Source organism: Cetorhinus maximus, chromosome 28 (assembly GCF_964194155.1).
Source record: "Cetorhinus maximus chromosome 28, sCetMax3.hap1.1, whole genome shotgun sequence".
In the NCBI taxonomy this organism is placed as follows: domain Eukaryota; kingdom Metazoa; phylum Chordata; class Chondrichthyes; order Lamniformes; family Cetorhinidae; genus Cetorhinus; species Cetorhinus maximus.
Window position 1 is genome coordinate 23,666,923 of NC_135906.1, and position 18,826 is coordinate 23,685,748.

The window sequence follows — 18,826 nt, forward strand, 5'->3', positions numbered from 1 at the left end:
TCATAATTTTTCTTTTTGCTCCAGCTTTTGACCAAAGACCCTTGCGAATCAGTGCACAGTGACAGCTATAGTGACGTGGATTGCCAGGTAACCTATTTTTGAATTTAGCTATTGCTAAATCCAATTATAAGTTGGTAGTGTTATGTATGGAGGCCTTGTGGCACAGTGGGTAGTGTCCCTGCCTCTGAACCATAAGCTCCAGGTTCTAGTCCCACACCAGGACTTGATGGCCTCGGAAAGTGTGTTCATAACGTGGCCAAACAGGTTGACTGTAAATCCTTCCGGTGTGCCTATGGCAGGCAGTAAGAGTGAGAGTGCCTTCTGGTCAGCCATTGATGCGGATTGGTGCCCCTCAAGTTCTAGCCTCTGGCAACAGGCTAGTGACCTGTTCCAGAAAAAGCGAGCTATGAAAACAGACCTAAGCATGTGCTTCATCTGGCTCATATGTCTGTAGGCATGGGAAGAGATTCAAAAAAAAGTGTTATGTATATCAAAAAATAAATATTGGTTGACATTTACAGCGGAGGTCAGTAAACTGTTAAATTACTTCACAGATTGTGTCAATAGTTAATTTAGACCCTGATGTTGCTGTCGGGTTCACTACAAAGCTACTCTCATGTACCCAAGAATTGATAAAGTAATATGTTGAGATTATCGAATTAAAGCATACTTTTCTTTCCAGTTGAAGAGATTCAACTTATGTGACGAGGTGGAATCAAAGGACGAACTCTCTCAACGTTGTCATGAACTGGATCTCCAGGTGTGTGCGTAAAAATGAGTTGAATCATTAAGGTGTCTGTGGCTCAGTAGAACTCAAGATATTTTGAAAGGGACCAATAATTTATATTGACAATTGCACGTACAAGTTAACCCTGCATCGTTTAACTTTATGACTGAGCTTTTTTTTTCTCAATCCACTCTCCCTCCCTACCCTATCACTGACAGCCTCATACAGAGGTAGATTCAACTTTAACCCTTTCTCCTAAACACACTGGACATTCTACTATATTAAAGGCGCTATATAAATGCATGTTCTTTGGGAGTAAGAGATAAGATACTCTCCTAGATGTTATTCCGCCTTTAACAAAACATTTCATCTCAAATACAAAGCCTCAGAAGTTTATTTTTCCTAAACAAAATCGAGATACTAATACCTATTTTTTGTTGCTGCCCCAACCCCTGCTTATCATACCTTTCCAGGGCTGCAGAGATCTGACTTTGCATGTTTTGTCAGCCTGCCCAATGTTGTAAAGCACTGTGCAGCACTTTCGAACCTTTGCAAGTAAACTAACTTTGGTATTTTTAACTATACCCTTAGAGCGAGTACTAACTCATTAAAATTAAACCAGATTTTAAAAGTGCTCAGGGGTTAGGTGGCCTTCCTTGGAAACCTCTCTGCACTTTATAGACTTAAACACTTTTCACAATGTCTATGCTGCAAGCCATATGCATGTAAGCCCAATTGCATAACACTCTCTTGGTTGTGAGAACTAGATTCAAAGTTGGGCTAGGTACTGTCTGGGTTGGAACAGATTCTGTAGCTAACGGTCTCAGCTCAACAACAGCCAGTACCATCACATCAAGTTATTTATCCTCTATCTCACAGAATAAAAGATGAGTTTGTGTCCAATGGACACATGGTATTGCCCCTGTTACTTGCACTGCCCACTCCCAAAAAGATGCAAAGTGACATTGGCAGAGACCTGCAAATAGGTTTGCAGTTCTTGTTCCCAAACAGTAAGTACTTGAAAGGGCTCTCTTTAAATGGAGGATTGTCTAGAAGGTGAATCGAACGCATTGGTGTATAATTCACTCCCTAAATAGTGACATGGGTTTGTATGGTGTACTCCAAACGGCTGCAACTCTGACCATTATTTATTTGACCGTTATTTGAGACTAAGGTTTATATATATCATTTGAATGAAAGAGCAGCTTTTAAAAAATGTTTTACTAGATCACGAATGAAGTGTGGCACCGATAAATTTGTGGAATTGTGTGTAATGTTTGTGAGAGACTTTATTCAAATTGTGGTTGAATGATTTATTTAACCTGTGTAAATCAATGACTTATTTAACCTGTGCAACCATGCTTACACTGCTACTGACATTGCCTTCCTTCAGCTAGCAAAATAATACGATTGGCATTTTCTCTGACAATTGTGAACTGATTTTCTGATTGACAAATCTAATTCATGTAACTAGAGAAAGGTGCTTATGCAGAAATGGCTTACTTTGTTAATTGGCAAGCTGGGAAAGCATGCCAAGTGGAAGGTATGGTCCCTTTGCAAATGCGCTGTTGTTACTGGACATCTAATAATATTAGAGCTAAACTCTGCCAGCTGTGATGGTGCTGTTCCAAGGTTTGACCTTTTAGTGAACTATTTAAAAGAAGGGTCATTTTTAGCTGTCTTGGTTCTGAAGCTAACATGGCCATTCTACTGCTAACAATTGAATTTAAAATATGTGCTCCAATGATAATCTTGTCACCAAATGGCCTTTGTCTTTGAATGCAGGGAAGTTAGTTAAAATCGCCAAAAGAATGACTTTCCTAGGTGAAATACTGAGCAGTAGCCTTAAGAAAAGAAGCATGAAAAAAAGGCATTGGGGTGACGAGAGTAAAATAGAAGCCTAAATCTGTGTTAATTTACATGTAGACTTGCAATAATAAAACAAGGTAACTTATGTTTATTCGCCTGTAACACCCCATGTGCCTAGCTCTCTATTCTATTTGTAGCAATTATTTTATTGGATAATGAAAAGATTGGCACAGGACAGAGACATGGAAAAGACTATGAGCCAAAGATAAAAGCAGAATACTGCAGATGCTGGAAATCTGAAATAAAAGCAGAAAATGCTGGAAAAACTCAGCAGGTCTGACAGCATCTGTGGAGAGAGAAACAGAGTTAACGTTTCATGTCAGTATGACTCTTCTTCAGAGCTAAAGAGAAGTAGAAATGTGATGGAATTTATACTGTTTAAGTGGGGTGGGGCAGGTGAAACTGGATAGAAGGTCAGCGATAGGTGGGGGCTAAGGAGAGATTGACAAAGATGTTATGGACACAAGACAAAGAGAGTGTTAATGGTAGTGGTATGGGCTAAAGAAGGTGCTGATAGTGGCATAAAGGTAAGAAAGCAGAATGTGTGAATAGCAGAACAAGGGTCAGTACTCTGTGAAAAACAACATGAAACAAGTAACAGATGGACCTTTTGGGGGTGGGGTGGGGACAGTGAGGAGGGAGGAAGTAAAGGGGTGGGTGTTGCACCTTCTGCGATTGCATGGGAAGGTGCCGTGGGGAGGGGATGAGGTGTTGGGGGTGATGGAGGAGTGCACCAGGGTGTCCTCCCTCCTCACTGTCCAAGGGCCCAAACATTCCTTTCAGGTGAAGCAGTGCTTCACTTGCACCTCCTTCAATCATTCAGTGCTCCCAATGCGGTCTCCTCTACATTAGGGAGACCAAACGCAGACTGGGCACCTTCAGTCTGTCTGCAAACATGACCCAGACCTTTGTCGCTTGCCATTTCAACACACCATCCTGCTCTCATGCCCACAAATCCATCCTTGGCCTGCTGCAATGTCCCAGTGAAGCCCAAAGCAAAATGGAGGAACAGCACCTCATCTTCCAATAAGGCACTTCCAGACTTAACATTGCATTCAACAACTTCAGTCCATGAACTCTCTCCTCAATCTTCAGCCCTTTTTTAATCCATTTCTTATTTTTTTATTTACTTACTTTTGTTTTTATTCATTCATTGTTTTATCCCTTTTGTATCCTTTTTCCCCAACCATCGCCCCCTCCCCCACCCCCAAAAGGGCCACCTGCTACTTGTTCCATGTTGTTCTTTCACAGAGTGCTGACCCTTGTTCTGTTATTCACACATTCTGCTTTCTTACCTTTTTGCCACTATCAGCACCTTCTTTAGCCCTTACCACTGCCATTAACACTCCCTTTGCCCTGTGTCCATGACAACTTTGTCAATCTCTCCTTCGCCCCCACCTATCGCTGACCTGCTATCCAGCTTCACCTGCTCCACCCCCCCCTTAAACAGTATAAATTTCATCACATTTCTACTTCTTTTTAGCTCTGCAGAAAAGTCATACAGACTCTAAACATTAACTCTGTTTCTCTCTCCACAAATGCTGTCAGACCTCCTCTGAGTTTTTCCAGCATTTTCTGTTTTTATATGAGCCAACAAATTTGACAAAAGACGAGAACTGGTTTTGCAACATTGGAAAAATGACGTTTGTTTAAATCAAGGTTGCAGAGATCAAGCAGCAAATTAGAGTCCCACGAGGGTCAGGGTTATTTTTTTCTTCAATCAATAGTGCATCATATGACAAAATATATGCGATGACTTTCAAGATTTCAACTGTTTAGTCGAGTTATGCAGCCCCTGTACTCCCTAAAAAGATGAGATTCTCATCCTAAAGCTGTGTGGTGATGCTCCTTAAAAGCAAAAGAAACCAGTGTTTATTTTTTAAATGCCTTTGATTGCTGAAATATTGGTATTGTAGCACATGCTTTTTTTGTGCAATATCTGTTTGGCTGTACGTTGCAGAACCTTGGGGGCAAAGTGCAGAACTCACCAGGCTGAGTATACACCTGGACAAAGCGTGTAAATGCAGCACATGGACTGCAGCGGTTCAAGTAGGTGACTCACCACCCCCTTCTCGAGGGTGATAAGGGATGGACAATAAATGCTGGCCCAGCCAATGAAGCCCACATCGAACAAACATTTTTTTTAAAATGGGCCAATCCTGAATGTGTCCAATCCTGACCTTGGACCATCTAAGTGAAAGGTTGATGTTTCTAGAAAGAGATAATCATTCTGTAACCATACTACCTTAGCTGCTCCTGTATGCGGGGAATGTGACACCTTTTTAAGGTGAGAGGAGTCTGCCTGTATGGTATATTTCAGAATTGCCCTGAACCACTCGCTGGATAAAATATTCCTCGAGAGACTTATTTGGGTTTTGACTATTTGTGAATATATCACAAATATGATGTACCATTCCATGCAAACTTACTTTAACTATTCAGTTCAGTAATTTGTCTAATACATTTGCTTCATAAGGGCTAAAGAATAAATGGCAAAAAAAATCTCACTAAGGGAGCCAGGTTAAGGTAAGGTTTTGAAGACAGTAGACTCCTTTTTAAAAATATATAGTTTTAACAATGGCATTTTAATCTGCTGTGCAAGTATATTAACCTACTTGGACTCAAAGTTCTGCATGAGCACACCTCATATTAACAGTGTAACTTAAATGCTACCATTAGCATGGCTTTTGTAATAGTGGCTTAAATTTTATTTTTGCAATGACATGTTATCTGCAAAATATGTGATATTATGGATTCAATTTGTTGCAATGCTATTTTATACTCTGGAGGGTATTACAGGTGAGCCTGATCCTTTCACACATGAACGCTTTTATGCTTGGTTCACTTTGAGACCAAGAACCTCAGTTTCTTTTATTTTCCCCCTTCTCACCTCTCCCTCCTCAAGCTTCGGGGTATTGAGGCAATTGTACCACCCTTACTGCTTTCTCCAATAGAAGTGGAGTTAATGTAACATAGACAGAACACTGAGCTGGTCCTTTTGGCTTTGCCCAACAGTTAGGGGCAGATGGTGGTGTAGTGGTAATGCCACTGGACTAGTAGCCAGGCTAATGCTCCGGGGACACAGGTTCAAGTACCACCTCGGCAGTGGTGGAATTTATATTCAATTAATTGAAAGATAATCTCAGTATTGGTGACCACAAAACTATCATCGATTGTTGTAAAAAACCCATCTTGTTCACTTGTGTCCTTTATGGAAGGGAGTCTGCCATCCTACATGTGACTCCAGATCCACAGCAATGTGGCTGACTCTTAACTGCCCTCTGAAATGGCCTCGCAAACCACTTAGTTCAAGGGCAATTAGGAATGGACAACAAATGCTGGCCTTGCCAGCCACATTGCATAAAAGAATAAATCATTAAACTGTGTGTGTGCCTGTCTGTCGGCCGTTGATCAAGAGAGCATGACTTAATAATGATTCTCGGGCAAAGCTTGGGGAAGGAAGAGGAAGACTGGAAGAGAAAAATCACATCCTACAAAAAAGGTGGTGTGCCTGATTCAGAGCAGTGTTGTTAGCTGCAGCAGAGAAATCTATTGCCCAGCTCATCTGCCTTCCTAGCTAAAAAGGAACCAAGCGATTGGCAGGGAGTCAAAGTTCACTTATGCTAGTAGTTTGTATTAAAATGGCTGCGCACAATTACCTGATTTAATTGCTGCTTCTTTAGTTTGCATGAAGTTTTGTTAATATTTATAAACCATAAAATACCATCACAGCACTATCCTGATGTTTCTGTTCCCTGTTTTGTGCTGTGTGTGCTATTGCTTGTGGTTGCTTTGTTTATTTAGAGCATTGGACAACTGACATTTCAACTTGGGCCTCACCAAACATGCCAAGTGAGACCTTCAGATAGAAAGAGGTGAACAAAGGAAAGGGAGGTAGTCTGCTCTGCAACTACATTGCGTATGTCTGTGGAGACATCTGACAGCTGTGTTGTGCTATTCTGCTTGAAGATGAGCTTCAGGACAGGAAAGAAGATGTAAATACTATGCTGAGAAACCAGTTTGAATCTTTATTATAATGCTGTCCCTACATGTGATCTAAATCCCATTGCAGATGTAGCTCCAATTTAGGAGCACCACAATCTGTGTAAATGGGTATACATGTTGGATTAATGCATTCACTCCATTCATCAGGGCATACAGCCAGGGATATTTTTAATGCCTCATGTTCATTTCATTCTGAAAAACCTTAGTGGGAAGAAAGTATTTTTATTCCTCGTCTAGGAGACAATCACTATGTGATGGGTTTTAACGAAAGGGCTTAAACCATTGCAGATGAACTCAGCAACCAACCCCCTCTGGTTGGCAAGGATTTTCCAAACATTCTTCTTCTCTCCATCCAAGGCTTTGACTCTTGTAGGTTTACCCCAACAGGTTGCAACTCTTATGGATGAAAAGAGCAGTTTGATGGCTGAGAACAAAGTGTTGCATGAAAGGATGAACCGCTCTGACTCCTTCGAGGAATCAACTACCGTCACCAACAAAAAACTCCTTTTACTACAAAGCCAGCTGGAGCAGTTACAGGAGGAGAACTTCAGGTAGCTTTCTATTCTTATAAATTATTGAAGACAGTTTTTTTAAAAAAATCAATAAATCTGGCCTTTGAGAATACTTGGACAAATTGCATTTCAAATGCAGCACCAGAATGTTATTTGACTATCACTGAAAACAGAAAAATGTTGCCGAAGCTTTTCACCTTGCACTTATCAGGACAAACACAAGAATGCCAAATTTTCAAACGATCACAACAATTTATACTACAGGAGAAAAAGGTGCTGATTGGTTAGCAAGTCGACTCTGATTGGCCAAGGCATTGTCATGGAGAAGGCAGTGAGGAACTGTAAGCTCCCCAAGCTTCCTGGTAATTCAGAAAAGGTGCAAGGCTTGGCTATATTTCTTTTATCTGCATATGAATGTATGTGGCTTCTGGAAAGTGTATATGAGCCACATTACAAGCTTTGCTGATTATCTCCTGCCAACGCAAGATGGCTGCCAATAGCTAAATGCGTATGCGCACTGCTCCACGCGCGGGCAGAAATCCAGTGACGTCATGCCTGTTGGGCCGGTGGGACAATGTAATGGGGATCCAGAGTCAATTTCAGAGAATTTAGTCCCCTGCACGGACACAAATCCCCTCCCGTTGGCTGGGAAAATGACCCTAACTTGCCTAAACTACTAACCCTTTGGTAACCCATCTCTCCACTTCAAGATTGATAAAACATCATTAAAAATGCACGTATTAAAACGGCCTGGAGACTTGCCGACTGCATCTCAAAAAAAACCTCTAAAATGAAACCAAATGCAGGTTTCACCTCTCTCAACACAAATAAAAAAAGTACAAATTAAACTTAAAGCTATATCTTGTTCCTAACACCCACAAATACAAATGTAACTTACTTAAAACTATATCTAATTCCTAACACTAATTTTATACAAGAAGTTTTGCACTGGCAGGAATAAAACTCATAGCCGGTCAAAGAAATCCAAGCTTCCTGGTTTCCCAACCATTAGCCCAGTCCATGTTGATAAACCCCACCCAGAGTTAAACACTAAAACTGCGCATGCATGGCGTTGGCAACAAACGCAATCTATCTTAAATTGGTTATTAGTGTTATTAGCGCAGTCAGGATTGTTCAGCAAGTGCGCCAAATCCCGGAACACTCAACAAACTTGACATCGCCCAGGACAAAACAGCCCACTTGATTGGCACCACATCCACAAACATTCACCCCCTCTACCACCGATACAGCAGTAGTGTGTACCATCTACAAGATACAGGAATTCACTAAGGCTCCTTAGGCAGCACCTTCCAAATCCACGACCACTACCATCTAGAATGACGAGGGCAGCAGGCACATAGGAACACCACCACCTGGAAATTTCCCTCCAAGTCACTCACCATCCTGACTTGGAAATATATCACCGTTCCTTCAGTCGCTGGGTCAGAATCCTAGACTCCCTACCTAACAGCACTGTGGGTGTAACTGTACCTCACGGACTGCAGTGGTTCAAGAAGGCAGCTCACCACCATCTTCTCAAGGGCAACTAGGGGTGGGCAATAAATGCTGGCCCAGCCAGCGAAGCCTACATCCTGTTAATGAATAATAAAAAAAATTGCATCTAACAGTTTTGCAAGTGTGGGCTGGCTGAGTAAGGCCTGTTTGATTCGATCAACCAATCATTGGGACATACGGCCTACGTTCATGGTATCGCACCAGCACTGAAATTCATTCATGACATTGCTTAATTGTGTGGTAGGCAGAATGCCTTTTTGGACTGACGGCAGCATCCTGTTAGTGGAAAATCCACTCGCGTAGCCACTGCATAGTAGCTGTGTAAAATGCCTTGCTTAACCTCTGCTTCAAATTTTTGAGATACTTTGCCTTTCCAAGGTAATTTGCAGGAGCCTGGCACTTCCTCAGGCAAAGGTGGCAGCCTTTGGCCCTTTTGCTAAGTTATTTTGCACTGGATGGCATCCCCTACAGCCAAAATGAGCGAGCGTTGTTCTTTTAAAAGCCTGCCTTCAACTGAAAACTGATAACTCCAAATATATTAAGAAAGGGCCAAAGATGTTTAAAAAAAAAATGTTGCGATTGAAACTTAATGGTACAGATCCTCTCCTTTCACCTTCCATTTTCAGCTGTTCTCACTGGCTCATTACAGAGCCACAAGCTTGTTGTTTGGGAAATTCTGGGTGCAAAGAGACAGCCAACGTTCTGGCCTAATGCCCCACTTTCTTCTTTCATAAGAAAAGTGAAATCCTTCCTGTTTTTTCCCCAGGTTGGAGGGGATCAAGGATGATTTCCGTATCCGGTGTGAGGAGATGGAGAAGGAGATGTACGATTTGCAGCGCAGGAATGATGAGCTCACCAGCCTGGCTGAGGAGTCCCAGTCCCTCAAAGACGAAATGGACATTTTGAGGTAAGGGTACAACCTCTGGTCATTAATTTGCAAACATAAAATCAAAATATAAGATTTTGTTACCATGCAGTTAAGTGTGTTGATGTTGTAGCACAAGTAACAAAGAACTGAATCTCAACCAGCATTAACAGGGATACCCAGCTGAGGGGCCTTCCACTCACTTCAACCGTTTCACAGATGATGTGTGAATGGTAGAGTAGAGGGTTGCTGTTGGTTTGTCAGCAGTCTTGTTGATCTTTGTTAGTCTAAAGCCTTCGACTTCTCCTCAGCTCAGTTAGCCATCACAATCCTTCACCATTGGTTGCTCTTTCTTTGTGACCTTCAGTAATTGGGGTAGACCAACTGTTCCAGCTGTGATGGGTTTTTAGAAAACACTTACACTCACACCTGTCGCAGCATCACTGTTAAATACTCAAAACCCAAGTTTTCCAAGTCAGCAAGTGGAAACTTCCACAGTTAAGTTAGCAAGTAACATATAAAACCTCTTCTGACATTGGTAAGTTTCAAGCGGCACACAAGGCATTTTGAAATAACCTTTTTCTCTCTTCATACCAACCAATTTATCAGTTTTGAATCCCTTCCGGTTTATTTTTTCCATCTTGAACTCTATGTACCACTTCTGTGAGGAACAAAACGATAAGTAGTTAACCTCATCCTCCTGCCTTTCCAACTGAACACTAGGAGATGCATGGCAGCCTAGCCCTCGGGGCTTTTGTTCTATGTCACCTTTGTAGAACTGCCTGACCCACAAATGTCTAACCCTTCTAAAGATGTTAGAGAGCACGGTAAAGACAACATGAAGTAGTTGGAAGGTTAATGATGATCATTAATAGTACATGAAGATGTATGTCATCATGCAACTGCTGCAATAAGCATATACTTTCTCTTTCCTTGTCTATATATGGAGTTTGTACTCTACAGTGCACAGGTTGTTGTAACAGGTGTTTTCTTTTAAGTGCTAAAGGAGTCAGAACTAATGAGAGTTTTGCTGATGTTGACAGGCATTCTTCAGACAAAGTCAGTAGGCTGGAGGCTACCGTGGAGGCTTACAAGAGGAAGCTTGAGGATTTGGGGGACCTGCGCAGACAAGTCAAGCTCCTGGAGGAGAGGAACACCGTGTATATGCAAAAGACCTTTGACCTGGAGGAGGAGTTGAAAAAAGCAAACTCAGTACGCAGTCAGCTGGAGGCTTACAAGAGACAGGTAATGTGAAACATGCTGTTATCTCATTTAATCTGGGCTCACCCCCTTCCCATTTCTAACCTGCTCCAGTGCCACAACCTTCCCCCCCAACTCTTCCATTAACGCTTCATTCACCTGACAGGTGGCATTTCCTTTTTGCACATTAATCACCTCGTGGCTATATGACTAGACAGTCTAATTAATATTACATTATATGTTGGCCCAAGCTCACTGTGGACTGGTTGTGACTATCTAAAGTAATTTCACAAAGGATCTGTTGAATTTGTTGGACACTAGTTCAGGCTAGTTTTCCTGTCAAGCTGAGGTACATAATCTGACCATTTTTTTTTTATTTCCCCCTTTGTTTATAAATATGAAGGTTCATGAGCTTCACAACAAGCAGTCAGAAGAGTCAATGAAAACAGAAAAGTGGCAGTTTGAGTTCAAGCACCTACAGGAGAAACATGACGCACTGCTGAAAGAGAAAGAGGTAAGCGCAGGATACCAAGATAAACTCAGAAATGCACAGCATTTCAGTCAGCGTGAGAAAGAGGAAGACTAGCATTTTGAGTGATCAGATCAGGATCTTGGGAACCAAAAACAGAAAATCATAGAATGGTTACAGCACAGAAGGAGACCATTCGGCCCATTGTGTCAGTGCTGGCTCAATACTCAGCAGGTCAGGCAGTGTCTGGAGAGAGAGAGAGAAACAGAGTTAACATTTCAGGATGATTTTGACCCCTCTCCACAGATGCTGCCTGACCTGCTGAGTATTTCCAGCATCTGCAGCATTTTGCTTTTGTGTTGGTATCTGGGGAAGATGTGTTTTTGTGAAAGTGGGGCAGGGAGGACACTGTACAGGACTTTGAGCTGATCATATAATAAATTAATGTGATTATCCTTTTGATGTACCAAGCAATGACTAATATGGTAACTTCTTCCACTATCAGATGGGTAAGAACACTAGTTGAGAGTGGGCTGGAAGTGAGACAACGGGAAGAATGTTTTTCCCTGATCTCTCTTTCAGTTCCAGGATTTCTTTTTACGCTGCTGGCTAATCTGCCTGTTTGAATTTGGAATGACTGCAGCTCAGAGGGGCCTGCTCACATTGTCCATTTTCAGGTTTCACCATCCGATTAAGGAGAGGACTGGGCACAAGTTGGTGGGAACCACTTTATAATAGGAGGACCCAGCCAGAAGCACCATCTGAAATAGCAGCAGGAGATTTTATCTGTAGTCTTGCAACTCCTGGAGCTCTTTGCAAAGCAAAGAAAGTTGCTGTTCGCCAAACTGCCTTCTTGCTGAATCATCAATACTGGGAGCAGCTGCAGCCATGGAATGAAGGATGATGTTGGAAATTCCTGCTGTAATGCCATGCAGTGTTCCACATTTCAAAACGTTAAACTACACATTTAATTGTAAACCACAAAACACCAGCTGATTTTCATGTAATTAAGTGGTTTTGATTTTTTCCAGCGGCTAATAGTAGAACGAGATGCCCTCAGGGAGACCAATGAAGAGCTGAGGTGTGCGCAGATGCAGCAGAAGTTCCTGAACAAAGCAGGTAAACCTATGCGGTAGCATAGAGGTTGTGTTACTGGACTACTAATCCAGAGGCCTGCACTAATGATCTTGAGAGATGAGTTCAAATCCCATTATGGCTGCTGGAGAATTTAAATTCAATTAAATTAATCTGGAATTAAAAAGCTAGCGTCACTAATGGTGAAGGCATAACTAATGGATTGTCATCAGAACCTATCTGGTTCACTTGCACCCTTTAGGGGAGGAAATCTGTTGTCGTTACCTGGTCTGGCCTATGCCAGGCTCCATACCCACAGCAATGTGGTAGGCTCTTAATTGCCCTCTAAAATGGCCTAGCAACTGCTCAGTTGTACTCAAGAAGGAGGCTCACCACCTTCTCAGGAAAATCAGGGATTGGCAATAAATGCTGACCTTGTCAGCAATGCCCACATACTGTGAATGATTGTTTTTTTAAAAAAAAACTCCCCTCCGGCTCCCGCCTTCGTTGTGCTGATAAAATGGAATTCTGTTTGGCATTTGGAGCACACTTGTGATTTTCTGTAGAATCGGGGAATTATATGATTTTACTAGATTAGGAGCACAGTCTGGTTAAAGAAGAGACCAGCGACATTGACTAAGAATAGAAAATTGGGTGCAAAACCAGAAAGGTAACAGTGCTACCATTAAAACATGAAGCTTGGAAATCCATCCCCTTTCTTTCTTGCTGTCTCCCACTGTCCAGCATAAATTTCCTGTAAAAAAAAAAATAAATGATATACTTTCAAAAGGAAACAATTATACTAACTGGAAAAAGAGTTATAACCCCACCTTGCATTTTACAGTAATTATTGTTATCCTGCTGGTATCAATGACTAGGTTGCATTCCATTTCCTGTATTGTTTCCCAAATGCTTTGTCTATTTACTCCTTTTGTTTCTAAAATTATCCATTCAGTTCATGATACTATTTCTGCTTTGCAGTTTTCTGTAGTCTTTCTAACCTTCGTCATCTCTCAAACCAAAGGCTTAACGAAAATACCAATCATGTATGTATTACTCTTGCTTCAGGAAGCTATAATCTACTGGCCTATTTGAGTCACCAAGAGCTGTGTACTGCAGCGCTACAGTAACCTGCATTTTAATGTCGCTGATGGTGCTACACTCTACAAATGTGGGTAAATTAATCACACAATACAGGCATATAACTTTTTGGTCTGTGTTTCGTGCTCAGATACAGCATTTGATGAAGATTTATCAGTGGGAAACCTTGCAGCAGAGATGGTTCCTGCGGATCTCCAGTAAGTCCATTTGACTGTAGCGGGGAGACAGTAGCACAATGGTAATGTCACGGGACTAGTACGTGGGTTCAAATCCTGCATGGCAACTGTTGGAATTTCAATTCAATTAATAATTCTGGAATATAAAACTAGTCTCAGTCCCATGATAGCGATGGTACATACTATGTAGTGAAAACCCATCCAATTCACTAATGCCCTTTAGGGAAGGAAATCTGCCCTCCTTACGTGGTCTGGTCTACATGTGACTCCAGACTCATGCCAAAGTAGTTGACTCTTAACTGCCCAGTGCACTGAGTTCATAGGCAATTAAGGATAGGCAACAAATGTTGGCCTTGCCAGCAACACCCAGAATAAATAAATAAATAATTTCCTTCTGCAACTCCTCTGGTCCCTTGGCCTTGCCCAGTTTCTTTCAACAGTGTTCACATTTGCAGTAGTTTTATGTTCAGTAGTTACCACCTTTGTCAATGTGCAGATTCCATCAGTTGATGGATCTCCCTTCTGAATGTTGCAGTGCACCTCATACCAATGTTCCCGCTAGGCAGCGCATGTTCATGGCAGCGCAGCAGCCCAAAAAGCAATGCGCAAGCATTGAAAAAACTGGAAGCGCACAACAAAGACGTTTTACAAAACATTGCCTCATGCTGCAGAGATTGTCTCTGCATGTGTTCGTCTCAAAGAAAAGTGAAACAAATGTCCAGAATATTCTGCTCAGCTTGTTTGCACTTTCTGTAGTTGGTAACATTGATGTTCAGGTGTTCTATGCTCATCCCATAGGTCCCAGATTTGGTTTCTGCTCTCTGCTGGGTTAAGTGGGTTACTGCAGGGGATTGTACTAAGCTACAGCTTAATACAAATATCTTGAGACAGACACTTGTCATCCAAACTAGCATGAGGTATGGTCACATAGCTCTGAGTTACTGAACAGCAACAGTATCTGCAGAAGTGTATGCCATGAGAAATCGATGCCTTTAATGTGGGCAGAGAACATAACTGAGTTTTCAGTTGAGTTGTACCACGTACAAGATGCACTGCAACAACTCACCAAGGCTCCTTCAACAGCACCTTGCAAGCCCACAATCTCTACCATCTAGAAGGGCAGCAGATGCATGGGAACACCGCCACCTGCAAGTTCCTCTCCAAGCCCCACACCATCTTGACTTGGATCTAACGCGATTCCTTCACTGTCGCTGGGTCAAAAACCTGGAACTCCCTGCCTAACAGCACTGTGGGTGTTCCTATACCACAAGGACTGCAACGGTTCAAGAAGGCAACGCAATACTACCTTCTCAAGCACAATTAAGGATGGGCATTAAATGCTGCCAAGCTAGCAATGCCCACATCCCATGAACGAATATTTTTTAAGAAGTAAAAATTAATGTCATGCAACGATTTTTCACTTGAAATCAAAAATAATTTTTAACCATCTGAAGTTGAAGAAATACAAATCTATTTGCATGATTTAACACAAAATAGTGAGACAGTGGTGTAGTGGTAATGTCACTGGACTAGTAATCCAGAGACCCAGGCTAAAGCTCTAGGGACATGGGTTCAAACACCACCATGGCAGCTGGTTGAATTTGAATTCAGTTCATAAATCTGGAATATAACACTAGTCTCAATAATGGTGACAATGAAACTATCTTCGATTGTCGTAAAAACCCATCTGGTTCACTGGTGTCCTTCAGGGAAGGAAATCTGCCATCCTTACCTGGTCTGGCCTACATGTGACTCCAGACCCACAACAACGTGGTTGACTCTTAACTGCCCTCTGAAATGGCCTAAGAAGCCACTAAGCTCAAGGGCAATTAGGGGTGGGCAACAAATGCTGGCCTTGCCAGTGACACCCACATCCTATGAAAGGATAAAGAAATATATTTTGTGTGAAAATTAGAAATTCAGTTTCTATTTCTACCACTAGAGAATATTAGTAAGCTGCATAAGTGATTCAGCAATTAATATTGGCTACTGCAAGGGTGTATATTGCCGCTGGTTTCAAAACCTATCAAAGTTTGGATAATACTCTGCAAGTGTGTCTTAGCTTTCCCTTCCTCCCCCTCTCTCTGATTGCCCGTCCCCCAGATGTCATGAGAAAGGACCTTACATTACAAATGTTAACACATCAAAAATATTTTGGGGGATCTGTGGTGCAGTTGGAGGTGAGAGGGGCTTCTTCCCTTGGCCTGGCTGGTGTTTACCGCTCGACTGTTTTTGCTGAAACAGATTTATTTCTTTGCAGTTGTGGGAGTCCTGTGTGCAGGATGGCTGCCATGCTCTTCTCAGTGATAGTGAATACGCTAGCCTGGAGTGTTGAATCGTTCAGCACTTTAGATGATGAGAGGCCATGATAAGATGCTGTACAAATGCAGTTCCTTTATTGTGCAACTGGATCAGAAATTTGTAGGCAATAGCAAGGAAGCAGGATTAATTGGATAGATCTTTCAAAGAGCGGACATAGATGGGCTGAATGACCACCTCCTTCACTGTGTGAGTCTATGATTCTACTTCATTTGTGAGGACATCTTGATATCATGAAGGGTGCTACTTAATTGCATGGTCCCTTCTTTCTGAAGAGCTCAAACTGCTGCTATCTTAAGTTCCTAAAAGAAGTACCATAAAAAGCATAGTACATAGTGGCATAGTACTTAGCTTGGTGACACTGAATTATAGCTTGTAATGCTTTCAGGGAGAAGATCATTCAGCTGCAACGTGAGAACAAGATGCTGCGTGTACAACAAGAGGAGACGTACAAAAACCAGTTAACAGAGTTCCAAAGTGTGCTGGATGATGCCAACAGGAACAAACACAAACTGGAGAATGAAAACAGGTTAGCAGCGAGTTGGAAATGTGTTCCTGTCTGAGGGGTTGGGCAGAGGGGTTACATCTGGTAAGACAGTACCAGTATCTGCCCCTGTTCATGTGTTTTTGCTAGAGTTATGCAAACACACGTTTGAATCGTGTTGTTGCGTGCTGTAGAGAATTAAACCCTGTGCTATGACATGGCTGATGATGTGTGCCAGGCAGATCAAATCTATGGGGAAACTCGATCCAGCTATCACAGTGGTTTTGCAATATGTACTTATTTCGAGGTGCATGCCCTGAATTCAGAAGGAAGAAGTGTACCAAGACTTCAGAGATTTTTTAAAAACTAAAATTAAATTGTTTATTGACAGAAGAGATTTCAGGCACATACATAGGTCTACAAATTACTACTATAATAACTCCTAAAATCCCTAATTAACCTGGCTCCCAGATACATCCCCTTTAAGGCAAAAAGATATTTTAGATTTTAAACAGATCCAGCAAATTAACACAATACCTTGGACAGTGGAATTCAAAGTGGCTTTCTCCAGCTTCAGCTTCTATAGACAGCAGGCTTAATGCACAAATACTGGAGGCTTCACACCCTTCTGTTAGATCTTACGATGCCTTCCCATAATACATAGCCTCATTCTCTTCTATATATGTTTCACCCTTTTAATATGTAAATTCCATTGTTTCCACATGCCTTTGGAACTTTCACCTTTCTCATAATACAAATCTTTTCATGTTACTACTATTCTCACTAACCTCTTTGAAATTCAAATCCCCCTTCATCTATCTAAAAATGCAAATTCTCTTTACACCTTACATGCTAAGACCCCGACCATGTTTACTCAATAGCATATTAAAGACACTTCTACACACCTTTCTTATTTTGATAACTTCAACTTGCAGCCTGCTTGGCTACAAAATGTAATTAAATCTCACACACAGACAGAAAAACACAACCCCCATAAAACTACTTTACAATAAACCAGAAAAATATTGTGAAAATTATTATACTCTCATGACACCTGTGAACACAGGATTTCCTGTTACAGAAGTGGATCTGTAATGGCATGTTTGCTCAGTACCTGTAGAGAATCATTCCATAGCGTGAAGAGATCTTTACAGATTCTGTGAACCTCACTGGAGCTCTGTGTGTGTGTGTGTCTTTATGATTTTATATATATACACACAGACACAGACACACACACCACAGAGACACACACACCAAATGGAAAGTCAATGTGATCTAGGCTTTACAAGTGACAACTGATTTTACCACATGGCAAGTTCCTTATTACAGACTGCAGTTTAACACCGCCTTGTCAAGAGCAATTAGAGATAGGCAATAAATGCTGGCCTAGCCCACATCCCATGAACAAATAATTTAAAAAAATCAAGTGCCTTTTTTTTTAAGAGGGGCATGTGGAAGAAAAGGATGGTGAATCATTTGACACTTCTCTTATAGCTCCTGGCGCTGAGATATGGTGTTACAACTTATCTTCCCAGTCTCAGAGGCTCAATAATCCAAATTAGGTGCCAAAATATGATCCGTCATCCCTAGGTATGCAGTCTCAAAAGCTCAGACAGCTCAGTTCTCTTATTTCTCTTTTGCTGCTTTGTCCTGATTGAATTTAGTGGGACTGGGGGTTTAGAATGGGCTGTCACTGCATTGATGGATAAATCCTAAATCAGATCAGCAAGATTTGTTGGTATCACCATTTGAGACGTGTCATTGATGTAATGCCTGTGAGGCCCCTGACATGCAGTCAGTGCAGACAGAAGTCTGAGACACTCCTGGTCCACAGCTAACCAAAGCTTTTTTATTTATATTTCAGGGTTATAACAGTTGTCAAACTGTTCTCAAACGCACAACAAAAGTTAAAATGTGGCTAAAAGGCTAAATTATGAGGACAGGTTGCATAGACTACACTTAGCATTGCTGAATCCCACACCATCAACATCTGGGCTTAACATTGACTATGAGCTTAACTGAACCAGCCACATAAATGCTGTGGCTACAAGAGCAGATCAGAGGGTGGGAATTCTGCAGTGAGTAACTCATCCCCTGACTCCCCAAAGCCTGTCTACCTTCTACAAGGCACAAGTCAGGAGTTGATGGAATATTCTCCACTTGCCTGGATGAGTACAGCTCCAACAACTGTCAAGAAGCTCAACACCATCCAGGACAAAGAAGTTCGCTTGATTGGCACCCCATCCATCACCATAAAATTCACTTCCTCTACCTCTGGCGCATAATGGCAGCAGTGCATACCATCTACAAGATGCACTGCCGCAACTCGCCGAGGCTCCTTCTTCAGCACTTTGCAAACCCAGAACCTCTGCCACCTGTAAGGACAAGGGCTTCAGATACATGGGATCAACACCATCTGCAAGTTCCCCTCCAAGTTACACACCATCTGATTTGGAAATATATCGCCATTCCATCACTGTTGCTGGGTCAAAACCCTGGAACTCCCTCCC

The 18,826-nt window shown here is 41.9% G+C and overlaps 1 protein-coding gene across 1 annotated transcript in view; it reads left to right on the forward strand.

Annotated features, from left to right (window-relative positions):
* hook2 (hook microtubule-tethering protein 2) overlaps positions 1-18,826 on the forward strand; it is a 50,781-nt gene that overhangs the window by 20,207 nt on the left and 11,748 nt on the right. Inside the window, exons 7-15 of the mRNA XM_078531425.1 lie at positions 25-87; positions 683-760; positions 6,989-7,152; positions 9,395-9,535; positions 10,537-10,738; positions 11,097-11,207; positions 12,194-12,281; positions 13,468-13,534; positions 16,221-16,361. Of these exons, the coding sequence (XP_078387551.1) occupies positions 25-87; positions 683-760; positions 6,989-7,152; positions 9,395-9,535; positions 10,537-10,738; positions 11,097-11,207; positions 12,194-12,281; positions 13,468-13,534; positions 16,221-16,361 (1,055 nt within the window). The remainder of the gene's footprint in view (positions 1-24; positions 88-682; positions 761-6,988; positions 7,153-9,394; positions 9,536-10,536; positions 10,739-11,096; positions 11,208-12,193; positions 12,282-13,467; positions 13,535-16,220; positions 16,362-18,826) is intronic.